Source organism: Mobula birostris, chromosome 8 (genome assembly GCF_030028105.1).
Source record: "Mobula birostris isolate sMobBir1 chromosome 8, sMobBir1.hap1, whole genome shotgun sequence".
Lineage (NCBI taxonomy): Eukaryota > Metazoa > Chordata > Chondrichthyes > Myliobatiformes > Myliobatidae > Mobula > Mobula birostris.
This window is the reverse complement of record NC_092377.1, coordinates 89,244,438-89,267,121: the sequence shown is the minus strand read 5'-3', so window position 1 is coordinate 89,267,121 and position 22,684 is coordinate 89,244,438. Positions and strand designations below refer to the sequence as shown.

Here is a 22,684-nt window from a genome sequence, read left to right as displayed (position 1 = left end):
CTATCCAAGCCACTATTTCATCTTTTATAATTGATTCCAGCATCTTCCCCACCACTGATGTCAGACTAACTGGACTATAATAACAAGGATAGGGTGTACATGTCATTTTCAAGGAGTTGTGGATTCCCAAATCCCTCTGCTCTACCACGCTCCTCAGTGCCCTACTATTTATTGTGTAAGACCTATCTTGGTTGGTCTTACCAAAGTGCAAACCTCACACTTGTCTGCATGAAGTTCCATCCGCTATTTTTCAGCCCATTTTCCCAACGGGTCCAAATTCCACTGCAAGCTTTGATAGTCTTCCTTGCTAGCACTACACCTCCAGTCGTGGCATCTTCCACGAATTTACTGGTCCCGTTTACCAAGTTATCATCCAGATTGTTGATATAGATGACAAACAACAACTGACCCAGCACCAATCCTGTGGCACACCTCTAGTCACAGGCCTCCAGTCAGAGAGGCAAACACCTACTACCACTCTCTGGTTTCTCCTGCGGAGTCAATGCCTAATCCAATTTACTACTTCATCTGAATGCCAAGCGACTGAACCTTCCTGACCAGCCTCCCATGCGGAACCTTATTTAAGACCTTGCTAAAGTTCATGTAGACAACATCTACTACCTTGCCTTCATAAACTTTCTTGGTAACTTCCTCAAAAAACTCTATAAGATTGATTAGACAGCACTTATTATGCACAAAGCCATTCTGACTACCCCAAATCAGTCCAGGCCTATCCAAATACTTGTATATCCAGTCTCTTAAAATACCTTCCAATAATTTTCCCACTCTGATGTCAGGCTCACTGGTCTATAATTTCCCAGTTCATTCTTAGAGCCTTTCTTAAACAACAGAACAACGTTGGCTAACCTCCAATCCTCCAGCACCTCACCCATGGCTAAGGTTGTTGTAAGTATCTCTGCCAGGATCCCTGCAGTTTCTGCTCTAGCCTCTCACAGAATCCGAGGGAACAGCCTGCTAGGCCTGGGCGTTTATCCAACCTAATTTGCCTCAAGACAGCAAACACCTCCTCCTCTGTAAACTGTATAGGACCCATGACCTCGCTGCAGCATTGCCTCACAGCTATAGTTTCTGTGTCCGTCTCCCGAGCAAATACAGATGCAAAAAAATCCATCTCACATCTCCCCATCTCTTTCACAGGTAACCACTCCAATCTTCCAGAGGAGCAATTTTGTCCCTTGCTATCCTTTTGCTCAATATATCTGAAGAAGCCCTTAAGATTCTCCTTCACCTTCACCTCCATTAACCCTTCCTGATTTCTTTCTTAAGTGTCCTCTTGCATTTCTTATACTACTCAAGAACATAATTTGTTCCTGCCTGTCTATACCTGCTATGCACCTCTTACTCTTCCTTAACCAGGCCCTCAATATCTCTCAAAAACCAAAGTTCCATAAACCTTTTATCTTAGCCTTTTATTCTGACAGGCACATACAAACGCTATACTCTAAAATATTCAATTTTGAAGGCCTCCTACTTACCAAGTTTATCTTTGCCAGAAAACAACCACACTTGCCAGATCCTTTCTCATACCGGCAAAATTAGCCTTTCTCCAATTTAGAATCTCAATCTCAGAGGACCACACCGATCCTTTTCCATAACTAACTTGAAACTAGTGGTATTATGGTCACCAGGTACAATGTGTCCCCTACTCAAACTTGTGTCATATGCCCTGCCTCATTCCCTAATAGCCGATTTATTATCGCACACTCTCTAGATGGGACTTCTATATACTGACTGAGGAAATTTTCCTCTACAAACTCGACAAACTCTTTCCCATCTAGTCTTTTTACAATATGGGAGTCCCAGTCATACAGTACATGGGAAGTTAAAAACCGACTGTCACAACCTTATGTTTCTTGTAACTACCTGAGATCTCTCTACAAATTTTCTCCTCTAAATCCTGCGGAAAATTGGGTGGTCTCATTAACGTGGTTATACCTTATTTCTCACTATGAACCCTCACAAGAAGAGCTCTCCGATCTGTACTAACTGAGCATTGCCGTGACATTTTCCCTGACTAGTAATGCCACCTCACCTCCTTTAGACCATAAGACATGAGCAGTAGTAGGCCATTCTGCCCATCAAGTCTACTCCACCATTTCTTCATGGCTGATTTTCCTCTCAACCCCTTTCTCCTGCCTTCCCCCTGTAGGTTTCCATGCCCTGACTAATCAAGAACCTATTAACCTCTGCCTTAAATGCACCCAGTGACTGGCCTCTACAGCCACCTGTGGCAAGGAATTCCACAGATTCACTACCCGCTGGCTAAAGAAATTCCACCTCATCTCTGTTCTAAATGAACAGTCCTCTATTTTGAGGCTGTGCCCCTGGTTCCTAGATTCCCCTATCAAAGGAAACATATTTGTCACATCCACTCTATCTAGGGCTTTCAGCATTCAATAGGTTTTAATAAGACTCCTCGCCATTCTTTGAAATTCTAATGAGTACAGGCCCAGAGCCTGCTCATATGATAATCCTTTCATTCCCAGAATCATTCTTGTGAACCTCTTCTGAACCCTTGCCAATGTCAGCACATCTTTTCTTAAATAAGGGGCTCAAAACTGCTCACAATACTCCAAATGAGGCCTCGCCAGTACCCTATATAGCCTCAGCATTCTATTCTTACTTTTAGATTCTCATCCTCTTGAAATGAATGCGAACATTGCATTTGACTTCCTCACCACGAATTCAACCTGCAAATTAACCTTCAGGGAACCCTGCATGAAGATTCCCAAATCCCTTTGCACCTCGGATTTTTGAATTTTCTCCATTTAGAAAATAGTCTGCCCTTTTATTCCTGCTGTCAAATTGCATGACCATACACTTCCTGACACTGTATTTCACCTGCCACTCTTTGCCCATTCTCCTAAACTGTCTAAGTCCTTCTGCAGCCTACCTACATCCTCAACACTACTTGCCTCACCTATCTTTATATCATCTGCAAAGCTGGCCAGAAAACCATCAACTTCCATCATCTAAATCGTTGACATGCAATGTAAAAAGCAGTCCCAACACAGACCCCTATGGAACATCACTAGTTACTGGCAACCAATCCAAAAAGGATCCCTTTATTTCAACTCTTTGCCTCCTGCTAATCAGCCAATTCTCTATTCATGATAGTATCTTTCCTATAATACCCTGGGCTCTTGTCTTGCTTAGCAGCCTCATGAGCAGCACCTTGTCAAAGGCCTTCTGAAAATCCAAGTACACTACATCCACCAATTCTTTGTCTATCCTGTTGGCTATTTCTTCAAAGAATTCCAACAGGTTAGTCAGGCAAGATTTTCCCTTAAGGAAACCATGCTGACTTTGGCCTATTTTGCCTCCAAGTATCCCGAAACTACACCCTTAACAATCGACTTCAACAACTTCCCACCCACTGAGGTCAGTCTAACTGGCCTATAATTTCCTTTCATCTTTCTCCCAATATTCTAACTTCCCAACAATTTTTGCTCTATCATATGCCCTCCTTTTTTCTTTTATGTTGGCTTTGACTTCATTGTCAGCCACGGTTGTCTCATCCTGCCTTTGGAATACTTCTCTTCTTTGGGATGTATCTATCCTGCACCTTCCAAATTGTCCCCAGAAACTCCAGTCATTGCTGCTCTGCTGTCATCCCTGCTAGTGTCGCCTTCCAATCAACTTCAGCCAGCTTCTCTCTCATGCCTCTGTAATTCTCTTTACTCCACTGTAATACTGATACATCTGACTTTAGCTTCTCCATCTCAGATCACAGGGTGGCTCTATCTTATTGTGATCACTGTTACCAAAGGGTTCCATTACCTTAAAATCCCTAATTTGTTAAACAACACCCAATCTAGAATTGCTGATCCCCTAGTGGGCTCAGCCACAAGCTGCTCGAAAGAGCCATCTCGGAGGCATTTCACAAATTCTCTCTCTTGGGATCCACTATCAACTGATTTTCCCAATTATTCTGCATTTGAAATCCCCCATGACTAATGTAACATTGCCTTTTAAAAGTTTTTTCTATCTCCTACTGTAATTTGCAGACCACATCCTGGCTATTCTTCAGAAGTCTGTAAATTACTCTCATCAGGGTCTTCTTACGTTTGCAGTTACTGAACTCTATCCACAAGGATGCTACAAATTTTGATCCTATGTCACCTCTTTCTCATGATTTGATCTCATATTTTACTAGCAGAGTCACTTCTCCTCCTCTGCCTAACTGCCTGAACTTTCGAGATTTGCGTACCGATGGCAACTCCACCAACTTAGAGGAGTATGCAGCATCAGTGACTAGCTACATCAGCAAGTGCATTGATGACATCACTGTGCCCAAGACCATCACTACATGCTCTAACCAGAAGCCAGGGATGACCACGGAGGTGCGTGCGCTGCTGATGACCCGTGACTCCGCCTTCAGAACAGGTGACAAGGCAGCACTAACAACAGCGAGGGCCAAACTGTCCCAGGCCAACAGAGAGGCAAAGCGTGCACACACCCGGCAAATCCACAGCCACTTCCAGGACAGTGGCGACACGCAGCACATGTGGAAGGGCATTCAGGACATCACCAACTACAGGACAACATCACCTGCCTGTGCTGGTGATGCCTCCCTCCCAGATGTGTTGAACAACTTCTACGCTCGTTTCGAGGCAGAAAATGACGTGGTGGCGAGGAAGACCACTCCTCCTCCCAATGACCAGGTGCTGTGCCTTACCATGGCCGATGTGAGGAAAACTCTATGCAGGGTCAACCCACAGAAGGCTGCTGGACCAGACAATATTTCTGGCAGAGTGCTCAGAAGATGTGCAGACCAGCTGGCAGATGTTCTCACTGACATCTTCAACACCTCCCTGAGCAGCGCCGTCGTTCCAACATGCTTCAAGGCCGCCACCATCGTCCCTGTGCCAAAGAAGTCTTCAGTGTCCTATCTGAATGACTACTGTCCCGTCACACTCACATCCATCATCATGAAGTGTTTTGAGAGGCTCGTCATCAGGCACATCAAAACCCTGCTGCCCCCCTCACTGGATCCCCTGCAGTTTGCGTATTGTCCCAACTGCTCAAAAGACGATGCCATTGCCAGCACCCTCTACCTGGCCCTCACCCACCTGGACAAAAAAGACACGTACGTCTGAATGCTGTTTATAGACTTCAGTTCAGCATTCAACATAATCATTCTTCAGCACCTGACTGGAAAACTGAAACTGCGGGGCCTGAACACCTCCCTCTGCAACTGGATGCTAGACTTCCTGACAGGGAGACCTCAGTCAGTCTGGATCAGGAACAGCATCTCCAACACCATTACACTGAGCACAGGGGCCCCCCAGGGCTGTGTGCTCAGTCCACTGCTGTTCACTCTGCTGATCCACGACTGTGCAGCAACGCACAGCTCAATCACATCAAGTTTGCTGATGACACGATCGTGGTGGGGCTCATCAGCAAGAACGCCGAGTCAGCATACAGAGAGGAGGTGCAGTGGCTAACGGACTGGTGCAGAGCCAACAACCTGTCTCTGAATGTGAACAAAACAAAGGAGATGGTTGTTGACTTCAGGAGAGCACGGAGCAACCACTCTCTGCTGAACATTGACGGCTCCTCCATTGAGATCGTTAAGAGCACCAAATTTCCTGGTGTTCACCTGGCGGAGAATCACACCTGGTCTCTCAACACCAGCTCCATAGCCAAGAAAGCACAGCAGCATCTCTACTTTCTGTGAAGGCTGAAAGAAGTCCATCTCCCATCCCCCATCCTCACCACATTCTACAGAGAATGTATCGAGAGCATCCTGAGCAGCTGCATCACTGCCTGGTTCAGAAATTACACCGTCTCGGATCGCAAGACCCTGCAGCAGATAGTGAGGTCAGCTGAGAAGATCATCGGGGTCTCTCTCCCGCCATTACAGACATTTACACTACACGCTGCACCCATAAAGCCAATGCTCATACAAACTCTTCTCCCTCCTGTCATCGGGCTCTCATGACCAGACTGCAACAGCTTCTTCCCCCAAGCCATCAGACTCCTTAATACCCAGCGACGAGACTGACATCTACATCATTTAATATATTGTAATTTGTCCTCTACTGTGCCTATTGTCTTCTTTATTATTTATTGTACTATCCTGCACTGTTTTGTGCACCTTATGTAGTCCTGTGTAGGTCTGTAGACTAGTAAACACGAGGAAATCTGCAGATGCTGAATTTCAAGCAACACACATAAAAGTTGCTGGTGAACACAGCAGGCCAGGCAGCATCTCTGGGAAGAGGTACAGTCGACGCTTCGGGCCGAGACCCTTCGTCAAGACTAACTGAAAGAAGAGCTAGTAAGAAATTTGAAAGTGGGAGGGGGAGGGGGAGATCCAAAATGATAGGAGAAGACAGGAGGGGGAGGGATGGAGCCAAGAGCTGGACAGTTGATTGGCAAAAGGGATATGAGGGGATCATGGGACAGGAGGCCCAGGGAGAAAAAAAAAGGTGGGGGGGAAACCCAGAGGATGGGCAAGGGGTATAGTGAGAGGGACAGAGGGAGAAAAAGGAGAGAGAGAAAAAGAATGTGTGTATGGGGTACGAGGGGGAGGTGGTGCATTAGTGGAAGTTTGAGAAGTCAATGTTTCATTTTCATTCCAGGACGAGGGAGATGTCCTCCTTTTTTAAAGAAAGGGGCTTCCCTTCCTCCAAAATCAACTCTGCTCTCAAATGCATCTCCCCTGTTTCACACACATCTGCTGTCACTCCATCCTCCCGCCACCCCACTAGGAATAGGGTTCCCCTTGTCCTCACCTACCACCCCACCAGCCTTCGGGTCCAACATATTATTCTCTGTAACTTCCGCCACCTCCAACGGGATCCCACCACTAAGCACATCTTCCCCTCCCCCCAACTTTCCACAGGGATTGCTCCCTACGTGACTCCCTTGTCCATTCGTTTCCCCCCCCATCCCTCCCCACCGATCTCCCTCTTGGCACTTGTCCTTGTAAGCGGAACAAGTGCTACACGTGCCCTTACACTTCCTCCCTCACCACCATTCAAGGCCCCAGACAGTCCTTCCAGGTGAGGCGACACTTCACCTGTGAGTCGGCTGGGGTGATATACTGCGTCTGGTGCTCCCGATGTGGCCTCCTATATATTGGTGAGACCCGACGCAGACTGAGAGATCGTTTTGCTGAACACCTACGATCTGTCCGCCAGAGAAAGCAGGATCTCCCAGTGGCCACACATTTTAATTCCACATCCCATTCCCATTCTGATATGTCTATCCACGGCCTCCTCTACTGTAAAGAGGAAACCACACTCAGGTTAGAGGAACAACACCTTATATTCCGTCTAGGTAGCCTCCAACCTGATGGCATGAACATTGACTCCTCAAACTTCCGCTAATGCCCCACCCCTCCCTTGTATCCCATCCATTATTTATTTATATACACACACATTCTTTTTCTCTCTCTCCTTTTTCTCCCTCTGTCCCTCTCACTATACCCCTTGTCCATCCTCTGGGCTTTTCTCCCTCCCTCCCCCTTTTCTTTCTCCCTAGGCCTCCTGTCCCATGATCCTCTCATATCCCTTTTGCCAATCAACTGTCTAGCTCTTGGCTCCATCCTTCCCCCTCCCACTTTCAAATCTCTTACTATCTCTTCTTTCAGTTAGTCCTGACGAAGGGTCTCGGCCCGAAACATCGACTGTACCTCTTCCTAGCCTGGCCTGCTGCGTTCACCAGCAACTTTTGTGTGTGTTGTCGGTAGACTAGTGTGATTTTCGTGTTGTCTTACGTAGTCTAGTATAGCCTTGTGTTGTCTCACTCAGTCTAGTGTAGTTTTGTGTTGTTTCATGTAGCACCATGGTCCTGGAAGAACCTTGTTTCGTTTTTACTGTGTACTGTACCAGCAGTTTATGGTCGAAATGACAATAAAAAGCGACTTGACTTGACTAAGCTCCCAACTACAATTGTCTTTTCATCAATGTCTCCGTGATACCCACAATGTCATACCTGCCAATCTCTAACTGCACTACAAGATCATCTACCTTGTTTCCTGACTTTCCTTTCCTGAAGCCCATAATCAATTCCTCGTTTTGCTGCCGCGGAGTGCAAGATTGTTGCCGTGACACCACTCGATCAGCGATTTATTACACTTCTGTATATCTCGTTTATTTCTAAGATTCTGCCAGCAACAATGTCATTGGCAAATTTATTGATGGCGTTTAAGCCCTTCCTAGCCACACTATTGCAAGTATGAGGAGTGATTGATAAGTTTGTGGCCTAAGGTAGAAGGAGATGAGTTATACAGCTCTTGTTACATGTACATGCATTTCAACTGAGTGTTTATGCAGCAAGTTTGAAGTTATTAACTCATCGCCTTCTACCTTAGGCCACAAACTTATCAATCACTCCTGATGAGTTATTAACCTCAAACTTTTATATTTATTGTGATTTTTTTTATGCTCATTTGTTTTCTTTTATGCTGTACTGGATCCAGAATAACAATAATTTTGCTCTCCTTTACACTAGTGCACTGAAGAATGGCAATAAATAATCTTGAAACGTGAAATCTTGAATCCTTGTTCTTCATATGTCAGGATCAAATCCTGTCATTTATCACTTTAATTACAAGAGCAAAAACATGGGCCATTGTCTGCATGGATCCTTGGGCTGAATATTTCACCTTTTGTGCCATACATGATTGTGATTCTTTACTACCATAATTTTGAGAACAGTGAGCATCCAAATAGCAATTGCTACTTTCAAATCAGCACCCTTCTTCCTTTCTCAATGTGGAACTTCTCAAGAGTACAGAGAAGTGCTCCATCTGGTGGCTCAACCTAGAATATGAGCCACACTCCCATAGATAGTAAAGTCCCAATATAAAGTGACAACCAAAAACCAGACTGAAATAATTAATTGACTGACATTATTGTGTTTTATGGATCATGTACCAGACAAAATCTAAAACACAGTCTGTAAATAAAGCATTTTATTTACCTGTACATCTGTGATTCCTGGCTGATTGGTCCTGGATGGTTGTTTGGTCCGAGGCCCTTTGAGTGGTCTTTTGGGTGATTGTACTTTCTGTTTCACAGCTACTTTACTCTCGCGTGCTGCAGTGGAATAAACCCGGCTCCTTGTGCTTGCAAACTGTGCATAACACAAGGATTGATGATGTACCATTTGTGTAAAAATTGTCTCTTTCCGTATTATATGGCATGTCGCTAAACAATAGTCTCGAGGTTTTCTGCCTCCATTTTTAAATGGGCTGCATGCAGAATCTCCCCGATAGCAGCCAAGGTGCCTGATCCTGAGTTGCTGAACATATCCAAGAGGGGAGCTCAAATAGCAAGTTCTTTTTAGGAAGAATTGAGATTGTTTCAACGGATTAACCAATCTCACAGCCATTGTAGATGGATGAGCAACCTAAAGACAGAAAAAGATTTACTTTGAGAATTTCTATTCCTCACAATGGACAGCTTTTCTTGCATATACTCCAATCACTTATCCATACTCCAAAAGCAATATCTTTTTTCAACTTAGGAGAAAAAACATAACTAACCACACTTTTTGTTATTGATGTAAATCAAAAATATTCCTCTGAATTGCTGAGAACAAAATAGTCACGAAATGCATTAAGTCTCAAAGGAACACTAAAGTGCTTTACTTATATTTTCATTCTACATGTTGCCAGATCAAGATATCGGATTTGGAATTTTTGCACCCATTACAAAGTTTTATTGTTTTGAATGAAATCCTATTTCTCAATGTGGCTTAATTTATGACGAAAAATGTCATCTTCAAATGTTGCTCGTGAAAGTCCAGAATTCTCATGGCTTCCCAAATCTTCATTTAAAAAAACTTATTTATTATTTATTTAGATATTCTGTGTGGATTAGGGCCTTCAAACCCTGCCACCCTGCAACCAACTGATTTAACCCCTGGCCTAATTACAAGACAATTTATAATAACCAATTCACCTACTAACTGGTATGTCTTTGGACTGCGGGAAGAACTTTCTACAACTCTTGATGGAACCGTTCTGCAAAATGATGCCAAAAGTTCTTTCATTACAAGAGAGTATACTAACTAGCAGCTCTACTTCCTTAAAAGGCTGAGGAAATTCAGCATGTTCCCAATAAACCTCATCAATTTTTACAGATCCACCTTAGAAAGCATCCTATTGGGGCAAATCACAGAACGATACAGCAAATGCCCTACCTAAGACTGCAAAAAAAAAGTGGAAAAAAAAATAACAATCTTCCTGCATCTAGCCTGTCCAATCCCTTTAGGATTTTATATGTTTCAATAAGACCCCCCCCCTCAATCTTCTAAATTCCAACGAGTACAAGCCTAGTTCATCCAGTCTTTCCTTATATGAAAGTCCTGCCACCCCAGGATTCAATCTGGTGAACCTTCTTTGTACTCCCTCTATGGCAAGGATGTCTTTCCTCAGATTAGGGGACCAAAACTGCACACAATACTCCAGGTGTGGTCTCACCAAGGCCTTGTACAACTGCAGTAGTACCTCCCTGCTCCTGTACTCGAATCCTCTTGCTATAAATGCCAGCATACCATTCGCCTTTTTCACCACCTGCTGTACCTGCATGCCCACTTTCAATGACTGGTGTATAATGACACCCAGGTCTCGTTGCACCTCCCCTTTTCCTAATCGGCCACCATTCAGATAATAATCTGTTTTCCTGTTTTTGCCACCAAAGTGGATAACTTCACATTTATCCAGATTAAATTGCATCTGCCATGAATTTGCCCACTCACCTAACCTATCCAAGTCACCTTAGCATCCTCCTCACAGCTAACACTGCCGCCCAGCTTCGTGTCATCCGCAAACTTGGAGATGCTGCATTTAATTCCCTCGTCTAAGTCATTAATACATATTGTAAACAACTGGGGTCCCAGCACTGAGCCTTGCAGTACCCCACTAGTCACTGCCTGCCATTCTGAAAAGGTCCCATTTATTCCCACTCTTTGCTTCCTGTCTGCTAACCAATTCTCTAACCACATCAATACCTTACCCCCAATAGTGTGTGCTTTAAGTTTGCACACTAATCTCCTGTGTGGGACCTTGTCAAAAGCCTTTTGAAAATCCAAATATACCACATCCACTGGTTCTCCCCTATCCACTCTACTAGTTACATTCTCAAAAAATTCTATGAGATTCGTCAGACATGATTTTCCTTTCACAAATCCATGCTGACTTTGTCCAATGATTTCACTGCTTTCCAAATGTGCTGTTATCACATCTTTGATAACTGACTCTAGTATTTTCCCCACCATCGATGTCAGGCTAACCGGTCTATAATTCCCCAGTTTCTCTCTCCCTCCTCTTTTAAAAAGTAGGGTTACATTAGCCACCCTCCAATCCTCAGGAACTAGTCCAGAATCTAAAGAGTTTTGAAAAATTATCACTAATGCATCCACTATTTCTTGGGCTACTTCCTTAAGCACTCTGGGATGCAGACCATCTGGCCCTGGGGATTTATCTGCCTTTAATCCCTTTAATTTACCTAACACCACTTCCCTACTAACATATATTTCCCTCAGTTCCTCCATCTTACTGGACCCTCTGTCCCCTACTATTTCCGGAAGATTATTTATGTCCTCCTTAGTGAAGACAGAACCAAAGTAGCTATTCAATTGGTCAGCCATGTCCTTGCTCCCCATAATCAATTCACTTGTTTCTGTCTGTAGGGGACCTACATTTCTCTTAACCAAACAACAGGAATTCTGCAGATGCTCAAAATTCAAGCAACACACATCAAAGTTGCTGGTGAACGCAGCAGGCCAGGCAGCATCTCTAGAAAGAGGCACAGTCGACGTTTCGGGCCGAGACCCTTCGTCAAGACTAACTGAAGGAAGAGTTAGTAAGAGATTTGAAAGTGGGAGGGGGAGGGGGAGATCCAAAATGATAGGAGAAGACAAGAGGGGGAGGGATGGAGACAAGAGCTGGACAGGTGATTGGCAAAAGGGATATGAGAGGATCATGGGACAGGAGGCCTAGGGAGAAAGACAAGGGGGGGGGGAACCCAGAGGATGGGCAAGGGGATAGTCAGAGGGACAGAGGAATAAAAAGGAGAGCGAGAGAAAGAATGTGTGAATAAAAATAAATAATGGATAGGGTACGAGGGGGATGTGGGGCATTAGCGGAAGTTTGAGAAGTCGATGTTCATGCCATCAGGTTGGAGGCTACCTAGACGGAATATAAGGTGTTGTTCCTCCAACCTGAGTGTGACTTCATCTTTACAGTAGAGGAGGCCGTGGATAGACATGTCAGAATGGGAATGGGACGTGGAATTAGAATGTGTGGCCACTGGGAGATCCTGCTTTCTCTGGAGGACAGAGCGTAGGTGTTCAGCAAAGCGGTCTCCCAGTCTGCGTCGGGTCTCGCCAATATATAGAAGGCTGCATCGGGAGCACCAGACACAGTATATCACCCCAGCCGACTCACAGGTGAAGTGTCGCCTCACCAGGAAGGACTGTCTGGGGCCCTGAATGGTGGTAAGGGAGGAAGTGTAAAGGCATGTGTAGCACTTGTTCTGCCTACAAGGATAAGTGCCAGGAGGGAGATCAGTGGGGAGGGATGGGGGGGACGAATGGACAAGGGAGTCGCGTAGGGAGCAATCTCTGTGGAAAGCAGAGTGGGGGGGGGGGGGAGGGAAAGATGTGCTTAGTGGTGGGATCCCGTTGGAGGTGGCGGAAGTTACGGAGAATAATATGTTGGACCCGAAGGCTGGTGGGGTGGTAGGTGAGGACCAGGGGAACCCTATTCCTAGTGGGGTGGCGGGAGGATGGAGTGAGAGCAGATGTGTGTGAAATGGGGGAGATGCGTTTGACAGTAGAGTGAAAGAGCTCGTTGACTTTATTAACTTTGCCTCCAGCTTTCACCCTGCCCTCAAGTTTACCTGGTCCAATTCTGACACCTCCCTCCCCTTTCTAGATCTTTCTGTCTCTATCTCTGGAGACAGCTTATCCACTGATGTCTACTATAAGCCTACTGACTCTCACAGCTATCTGGACTATTCCTCTTTTCACCCTGTCTCTTGCAAAAATGCCGTCTCCTTTTCGCAATTCCTCCGTCTCCGCCGCATCTGCTTTCAGGATGAGGCTTTTCATTCCAGGATGAGGGAGATGTCCTCCTTTTTTAAAGAAAGGGGCTTCCCTTCCTCCACTATCAACTCTGCTCTCAAACGCATCTCCCCCATTTCACGCACATCTGCTCTCACTCCATCCTCCCGCCAACCCACTAGGAATAGGGTTCCCCTGGTCCTCACCTACCACCCCACCAGCCTCTGGGTCCAACATATTATTCTCCGTAACTTCCGCCACCTCCAACGGGATCCCACCACTAAGCACATCTTTCTCTCCCCCCTTCTCTCTGCTTTCCACAGGGATCGCTCCCTACGCGACTCCCTTGTCCATTCGTTTCCCCCCCCCCCGCATCCCTCCCCACTGATCTCCCTCCTGGCACTTATCCTTGTAAGCGGAACAAGTGCTACACATGCCCTTACACTTCCTCCCTTACCACCATTCAGGGCCCCAGGCAGTCCTTCCAGGTGAGGCGACACTTCAGCTGTGAGTCGGCTGGGGTGATATATTGGCGAGACCCGACTGGGAGACCGCTTTGCTTAACACCTACGCTCTGTCCGCCAGAGAAAGCAGGATCTCCCAGTGGCCACACATTTTAATTCCACATCCCATTCCCATTCTGACATGTCTATCCATGGCCTTCTCTACTGTAAAGATGAAGCCACACTCAAGCCACAACACCTTATATTCCGTCTGGGTAGCCTCCAACCTGATGGCATGAACATCCACTTCTCTAACTTCCGCTAATGCCCCACCTCCCCCTCGTACCCCATCCATTATTTATTTTTGTACACACATTCTTTTTCTCACTCTCCTTTTTCTCCCTCTGACTATACCCCTTGCCCATCCTCTGGGTTCCGCCCCCCTTGTCTTTCTCCCTGGACCTCCTGTCCCATGATCCTCTCATATCCCTTTTGCATATCACTTGTCCAGCTCTTGGCTCCATCCCTCCCCCTCCCACTTTCAAATCTCTTACTAACTCTTCCTTCAGTTAGTCCCGACGATGGGTCTCAGCCCGAAATGTCGACTGTACCTCTTCCTAGAGACTTTGTCTTAACCAATCTTTTTCTTTTCACATATCTATAAAAGCTTTTACAGTCAGTTTTTATGTTCCCTGCCAGTTTTCTCTCATAATCTTTTTTCCCCTTCCTAATTAAGCCCTTTGTCCTCCTCTGCTGGACTCTGAATTTCTCCCAGTCCTCAGGTGAGCCACTTTCTCTGGCTAATTTGTATGCTTCTTCTTTGGAATTGATATTATCCCTAATTTCCCTTGTCAGCCACGAGTGCACTACCTTCCTTGATTTATTCTTTTGCCAAACTGGGATGAACAATTGTTGTAGTTCATCCATGCGATCTTTAAATGCTTGCCATTGCATATCCACTGTCAACCCTTTAAGTGTCATTTGCCAGTCTATCTTAGCTAATTCATGTCTCATACCTTCAAAGTTACCCTATCTTTAAGTTCAGAACCTTTGTTTCTGAATTAACTATGTCACTCTCCATCTTAATAAAGAATTCCACCATATTATGGTCACTCTTACCCAAGGGGCCTCTCATGACAAGGTTGCTAATTAACCCTTCCTCATTGCTCAATATCCAGTCTAGAATAGCCTGCTCTCTAGTTGGTTCCTCGACATGTTGGTTCAAAAAACCATCCCACATACATTCCAAGAAATCCTCTTCCTCAGCACCCTTACCAATTTGGTTCACCCAATCTATATGTAGATTGAAGTCACCCATTATAACTGCTGTTCCTTTATTGCACACATTTCTAATTTCCTGTTTAATACCATCCCCAACCTCACTACTACTGTTAGGTGGCCTGTGCACAACTCCCACCAGCGTTTTCTGCCCCTTAGTGTTATGCAGCTCTACCCATATTGATTCCACATCCTCCCGGCTAATGTCCTTCCTTTCTATTGTGTTAATCTCCTCTCTAACCAGCAATGCTACCCCACCTCCCTTTCTTTCATGTCTATCCCTCCTGAATATTGAATATCCCTGAATGTTGAGTTCCCATCCCTGGTCACCCTGGAGCCATGTCTCTGTGATCCCAACTACATCATATTCATTAATAACAATCTGCACTTTTAATTCATCCACCTTGTTACGAGTGCTCCTTGCATTGACACACAAAGCCTTCAGGTTCGCTTTTACAACACTCTTAGCCCTTATACAATTATGTTGAAAAGTGGCCCTTTTTGATTTTTGCCCTGGATTTGCTGGCCTGCCACTTTTACTTTTCACTTTACTACTTTTTGCTTCTACCCTCATTTTACACCTCTCTGTCTCTCTGCACTTGTTCCCATCCCCCTGTTGTGAACTAACCTCCTCTCTCCTGGTCTCCTTAATTTGATTCCCACCCCCCAACCATTCTAGTTTAAAGTCACTCAGTAGCCCTCGCAAATCTCCCCGCCAGGATATTGGTCCTCCTAGGATTCAAGTTGATCCTAAATGTTAATCCTGTTTCTCTTTACCAGGTGATTATTTCCAGCATTTTCTGTTTTTATTTCAGATTTCCATCACAAAACAGTATTTTATTTTTCGATTAGCAGAAATCAGTACAGGTTTAACTTGCTATTAACAGCAGCTAAGTACAGTAGTAGTTATTCCAAGTTTTCTACAGATAAACTTTCTTCAGATGAATATAAAATTTTATGAGATTATAAAACATGGTCATTTGTGCATACCAGACAGCCAAAATTTCATACTTTAGGGCTGATACCTGTTGCAACTAAAAGTCCTCTGCTTCTTGGCAAGGTCAGTGGAAAGAACACCAGAAACATTCACTGTCAAAATAAATCAATCTCTGCTCTGAAACATCAACTCAATGGTGAATGTGGTTGCAGCTACATAATTGCTAATGGACCAAACTGCCCTGTCCTGCTAACGGAAGGAAATAAAGAAAATGTCACAAAATTTAAAGGCACTTTCTCATAATTTAGGTGATCAGAAAACCAAACTGTAGATGTAGAGCTAAGAACTTCTAAAAGTTGGAAAACATTAGTGAGAATAATTTTTGGACCTTGATAACAAATAATGTTAGAAAGAATATAAAACCAAAAATAAGCAGACAAAAAAAGAGCACAGCTATGATTGGGGAGCTACTTTCTTTTTTAAATCAGTGAACAAAGCAAATATGACAAAGAAACAACTACTGAACAGGCCAATTCATAAACTGTAATGTGCAGGTGTTAATTAGTAATCCTATAGTTAAACATTCTTTGTAGAAAAGTGACAATAGTAGATACAATGTAACACTTTAAGTGCAAAACTAGTAGTCTTAAGTTTATAAATCGTTCTCATAGAAGTAAAAAGGGCTAAAAAAAATATATCACTTACAACTGTAAGGGTTTCTTCTTTTATGTTACTGCTAAGGTGAGTAAAATGGCTTCTCTGTACTGCTGAGGCAGTGGTTCTCTATAGCAGCATGTTTGGGTTATAATTAGTGATAATCGGACTTGTAATCATTTGCTAACCAATTGGGATTGATGTTATTCTTTCGGTCTGTGTGAAAGCTGTTAATTTGCGCGGGCTTCGGGGAGAAGGTGCGAGGAGGATGGAGAGAGAAGACGTGGCTTGAGGAGATGGTGGCTGGACCCGCTGATCCCGGGCTCGGGGCAGGAGCCCAGGGGCCGACTAGCGAAGGAGGATCAGCGAAAGGGAATCTGTGAGCTCCAACATTTGTGCACTGAACATGTTTATGAGATTATTGGCACCTTTTATTTGTTTTCCTTTTCTTTTGTTTCTCTACTAACCCCATACTTAAATATAAAATCTTAATCGTTTAACTGCACATTGTGGACTGAATGTTATTTCGGGGTACTGATGTTACACAGGGGACACAACACGCAGCATCCACCCAAACAAGAATGCTAAAGTTTGGTCGGGGAGGGGGAGCCACCCCCGAGCTCATGCCACTAGATGCAACGAGTCTTACACAACATTTAGAAGTCACTTGGATTGGTAGGGGTATAGAAAAGGTTTAGAGGGATGTGAACCAAAAATGGCCAAATAGGATATCAGATGGCAGTCTTAGGCAGATGGACAAGTTAGACCAAAGGGCTTTTTTCCATGCTATGTGACCCTATGACTCAAAATAATAGTGCATAAGTAATAACTGACACTTAAAACTTGATAATTCTCAACAAGTATATATTTTTAAGGTATAAAAAAGTCAGGCGAGTATAAAAAGACTCTCCCCTTTAAAGTACTAGGATACAGCACGAGTGATTTATTGACACTAAAGGTGTTATAATTAGTGATAACCGGACATATTCATTTGCTAACCAATTGGGATAGATGTTATTCTTTCGGTCTGTGTGAAAGCTGTTAATTTGCACGGGCTTTGGGGAGAAGACGCGAGGAGGATGAAGAGAGAAGATGTGGCTTGAGGAGATGGTGGCTGGACCCGCTGATTCCGGGCTCGGGGCAGGAGCCCAGAGGCTGAGTGCTAAAGTCTGGTCGGGGAGGGGGACTGTGCTAGTGTGTCTCTGTGGGATTGTGATTAGACACGTGTGCCTCTGTGGGACTGGGGTTAGTAACGGGCTGAGTGGGGTGGATATTCATACCTTGGATGAATTGCTAATTCGATTTTTAGGTATGGTTAAAGCTGATGGCAAGTTTGAAATTGTAGAGCGAAAAGTTGATAAAATGGCGGGCTCAGACCTTGCTTTAGCATGGGCTAGCGCTGACGTCACGGAGGTGGGATTGCCAGTGTCTATAGGTGCCCCAGGTGAGGTGGGGCCAGGAGCTGTCCATACTGTCAGGAGGGAGGGGGCAGAGGAGTACGAGATGTGGGTGGAATGGATCTCTCAGCTGTTAGATGAGTGGCAGTGCTCGGTTGAGGGAGAGTGGCTGGGATTGGTTGAAAGTTTGAGTAGGCGGGCTGGTGACGGTGTTAGAACTGTCAGGGTCAATTACCCTGTAGAGACAGTGGCCAGTTATCTGAAAGCGGGGGGGGGGGCAGATAAATTGCTTGCGGTACAAGGGGGATCAGTTAAGGGGGTCAGCCCCTTCCTCGGTTGTTCAGATGATCAGAGAAGTGTCGGGAAACTTAACAGAGGCCTAGTGGGGGAAAGGCTTAGGGTCTCTGGGGGAGCACATTCCCAGCAATGTATCAAGGAACTCCAGGAAGAAAAAGACCTTATTTCTGAGGGCTTAGTGGGACCAGGCTTCAGTGTGTCGTTACAATAGACAATAGGTGCAGGAGTAGGCCATTCAGCCCTTTGAGCCAGCACCACCATTCACTGTGATCATGGCTGATCATCCACAATCAGTACCCTTTTCCTGCCTTCTCCCCATATCCCTTCACTCCGCTATCTTTAAGAGCTCTATCTAACTCTTTTGTGAAAGAATCCAGAGAATTGGCTTCTACTGCCTTCTGAGGCAGAGCATTCCACAGAACCACAACCCTCTCTGTGAAAAAGTTTTTCCTCAACTCTGTTCTAAATTGTCTACCCCTTATTCTTAAACTGTGGCCTCTGGTTCTGGACTCCCCCAACATCGAGAACATGTTTCCTGCCTCTAGCGTGTCCAATCCCTTAATAATCTTATATGTTTCAATCAGATCCCCTTTCATCCTTCTAAATTCCCATGTATACAACCCCAGTCGCTCCAATCTTTCAACATATGACAGTCCCACCATCCCAGGAATTAACCTCATGAACCTACGCATGGAGGGATGGAGGGAAGCTATACTAAGGCCATCCTCAACACTGGGGCGCAGGTCAAGTTGTTGTACAGTTCGTTTTACAACCGGTACTTGAAGCATTTACCCTTGACACCATTCCAGACTCTGGAAAGTCGGAATATCAGTGCTGGGGATTATCCAAAAGACGATTATTGGTCAGTGAAACTGGAGTTCTCGGAGGCAGAGGTTCTGGCCGGGGGTATCTGAGGTTCGTGAATTGTTAATGCCGATGCATCCGCACACCATTGAGACGGGCAGCATTTCAATTCTGGAGAGGACCAACACCCCCCTGGTGAGAAGGCGCATGGGGCCCTGCCAGGAGGAGGCGGGTGAGAGCTGTTTGGGGGCATTGTCTGTCCACCCGATGTTTCGAGCTGCTTGTGAGGACATGTGTAGCAGCATTGGGCTGGTATTGAATTTAAATGAGAGCCGATGGCGGTACGGCCCGGGGGAAGTATCTGAGGGTGAGACCCTCTTAGTGGATGCTCTGACGTACCACGGGGGTGGGGGTGGGGGGGACAGGGAAGTTGACCACTGAAGACACCTTGGTGAGAAAGAGGTTGCCGCGACTGGCCCCTGTAGACATGGAGGACACAGGCAGCATGTGCGTGGGTTATTGGACCCTGCACAGGCGCACTGTACCTGACCAGCATGCAGTCCCGAGGGTCTGTCTGAGTGGTGCAAAGTGGTTTAATGTGCTGGATGAGGAGTGGTTGTTGCCAAATCCCGATGAGTGAGGCTGACAAGGAAAAGACGGCCGTTATAAGTCCCCTGGGATTCTTCCAGTCCAAAAAGATGCCCCAGGGCATATCCGGAGCCCTTCCAACTTTCCAGCGGGGCATGAGGAAGACGGTGGGGAATATGGAGTTGTTTGGAGTTTTGCTGTACGGGTGTCCCTCGCTTTTCGAATGTTTGCTTTACGACACCTCGTTGTTACGAAAGACCTGCATTAGTTACCTGTTTTCGCTAACAGAAGGTGTTTTCACTGTTACGAGAAAAGGCAGCGCATGCCCCGAGCACCCCGGAACTGCATTCTAGCTGGCATTGCTTAAACATGTGCCTGTGAGCATCTGTGCTTTATGTCGATTTATTTTGTGCATCCGTTAGCAAGATGAGTTCTAAGGTATCAGAAAAGCCTAAAAGAGCTTGTAAGGGTGTTACACTTAGGATAAAACTAGACATAATTAAGCCTTTCAATCGTGGTGAACGAAGTAAGGTCAAAGTGAGTTTGGTTTGTGGAAGCTGACCAAGATGATGTTGAAGAGGTCGGGCATCCCATGACCAAGAACTGATAAATGAAGAGCTGATGCAATTGGAAGAGGAAAGGGTAACAATCGAAACCGAATGCAGTAATGAACGGACTGAAAGTGAAGTCATCCAGGAACTGAACGTGAAGCAACTGCATAAGATTTTCGCTGCAATGATTGCAGAAAAGTATGACTTTAATTTGGAAAGGGTACGTAGAGCATATTTACAAGACGGTTTGAGTGCTTATAAAGAACTGTATGATAGAAAAATGCGCGAGGCTAAGCAGTCAAGCATACTCGAAGAAATCTGCAGATGCTGGAATTTCAAGCAACACCCATAAAAAATGCTGGTGAAGGCAGCAGGCCAGGCAGCATCTCTAGGAAGAGGTACAGTCGACGTTTCGGGCCAAGACCCTTCGTCAGGACTAACTGAAAGAAGAGCTAGTAAGAGATTTGAAAGTGGGAGGGGGAGATCCGAAATGATAGGAGAAGACGGGAAGGGGAGGGATGGAGCCAAGAGCTGGACAGTTGATTGGCAAAAGGGATATGAGGGGATCGTGGGACAGGAGGCCTAGGGAGAAAGAAAAGGGGAGGGGGGGGAAAACCAGAGGATGGGCAAGGGGTATAGTGAGGGGGACAGAGGGAGAAAAAGGAGAGAGAGAAAAAGAATGTGTGTATATAAATAAATAACGGATCGGGTACGAGGGGGAGGTGGGGCATTAGCGGAAGTTTGAGAAGTCAATGTTCATGCCATCTGGTTGGAGGCTATGAGAAGTCAATGTTCATGCCATCAGGTTGGAGGCTATGAGAAGTCAATGTTCATACCACATCAACCGTCTCGACTTCACCGCACCTTGTTCCCATTCCAACCTCACTCCTTCCGAACGCTCTGCTCTCCACTCCCTCCACACTAATCCTAACTTTACTATAAAACCCGCCAATAATGGGGGTGCTGTTGTAGTCTAGCATACTGACCTCTACCTTGCCGAGGCACAGCGACAACTCGCGGATACCTCCTCTTATTTACCCCTCGATCGTGACCCCACTAAGGAGTACCAGGCCATTGTCTCCCACACCATCTGCTCAGGGGGATCTCCCATCCACTGCTACCAACCTTATAGTTCCCACACCCCGCACTTCCCCTCTCTACCTCTTACCCAAGATCCACAAACCTGCCTGTCCTGGTAGACCTATTGTCTCAGCTTGCTCCTGCCCCACCGAACTCATTTCTGCATACCTCGATACGGTTTTATCCCCCCTTGTTCAATCTCTTCCTACCTATGCTCGTGACACTTCTCACGCTCTGAAACTTTTCGATGATTTTAAGTTCCCTGGCCCCCACCGCTTTATTTTCACCATAGATGTCCAGTCCCTATATACTTCCATCCGCCATCAGGAAGGTCTCAAAGCTCTACGCTTCTTTTTGGATTCCAGACCTAACCAGTTCCCCTCTACCACCACTCTGCTCCGTCTAGCGGAATTAGTCCTTACTCTTAATAATTTCTCCTTTGGCTCCTCCCAATTCCTCCAAACTAAAGGTGTAGCCATGGGCACCCATATGGGTCCTAGCTATGCCTGTCTTTTTGTTGGCTTTGTGGAACAATCTATGTTCCAAACCTATTCTGGTATCTGTCCCCCACTTTTCCTCTCATATCCCTTTCGTCAATCAACTGTCCAGCTCTTGGCTCCATCCCTCTCCCTCCTGTCTTCTCCTATCATTTCGGATCTCCCTCTCCCACTTTCAAATCTCTTACTAGCTCTTCTTTCAGTTAGTCCTGATGAAGGGTCTTGGCCCGAAACGTCGACTGTACCTCTTCCTAGAGATGCTGCCTGGCCTGCTGCATTCACCAGCATTTTTTTTGTTATGTGTGTTGCAGTCAAGCATACTGTTGTTTTTCAAGCCTTCCATATCAGCCACAGCAGATGACAAACCTCGACCTTCGACACCGAGGCAGGCAGACAGACATAGAAGATGACCTGCCTGCCCTGCTGGAAACAGATGATGATGAGATGACACCTCAGTGTCCCACCACCCCAACCTCCGGGCCGCGGACCGACACATTGCTGTGAAGAATGCAGTGGTGCAGCAGTAGCCGGGACGCACCCAGCACATCTTTAAGAAAAAAGCCGAAATAAACATGCTAATTAATTAGGTGCCTCCCAGTGTCAGCCCAGATCAGAGGCGATTGCCTTTGGATGGCGGGGGAAACCTGTATTTGGATAATCTCCTAGCATTGGGATTCGTCTTGGACAACTATGAAGTGAGGTGAGTGAGGGATCCTGGGCGACTAGGGGTTAACGAAGTAAAACTTTCTTTGGACGAGTGCCAGGTCTGGAGAAGGATACAGCTCGTGAGTGTTCTGCTGAGAGAGGAGATTTGCTCTGCTGAACTGAATGCTCAGGGATGCAGGCTGGAGACTGAGTGCTGCAATTTTGGGACAAAGATTGAAGAATTAGGGTCTATGCTCGTCAAAGTGGTGACGGAGAAACGGAATTCCAAGCTGAAACTGCGGTCATTTACTGATGAAGTAATCCAGAGAGATGAAACAATGACCAACCTTTGAAAGGATCAGCAGAAACTGGAGAAATTGTTCCAGAACAGCTTGGAAGAAGCTGATGGTGTAATTGCGTCCCAGATAGAGGTGAACACGAAGCGCAAGTCTGAACTGCTGCGACTGCG

General features: G+C 45.6%; 1 protein-coding gene across 4 annotated transcripts in view; it reads right to left on the bottom strand.

Moving 5' to 3' along the window:
- rmnd1 (required for meiotic nuclear division 1 homolog) overlaps positions 1 to 22,684 on the bottom strand; it is a 138,454-nt gene that overhangs the window by 94,869 nt on the left and 20,901 nt on the right. For all 4 annotated transcript variants that reach the window (XR_011886866.1, XM_072265627.1, XM_072265626.1 and 1 more), the window contains one exon: positions 8,956 to 9,384. Coding sequence is in view for 3 of the 4 variants with exons in the window: in XM_072265627.1 (XP_072121728.1) it covers positions 8,956 to 9,366 (411 nt within the window). In the remaining variant the exon portion in view is untranslated. The remainder of the gene's footprint in view (positions 1 to 8,955; positions 9,385 to 22,684) is intronic.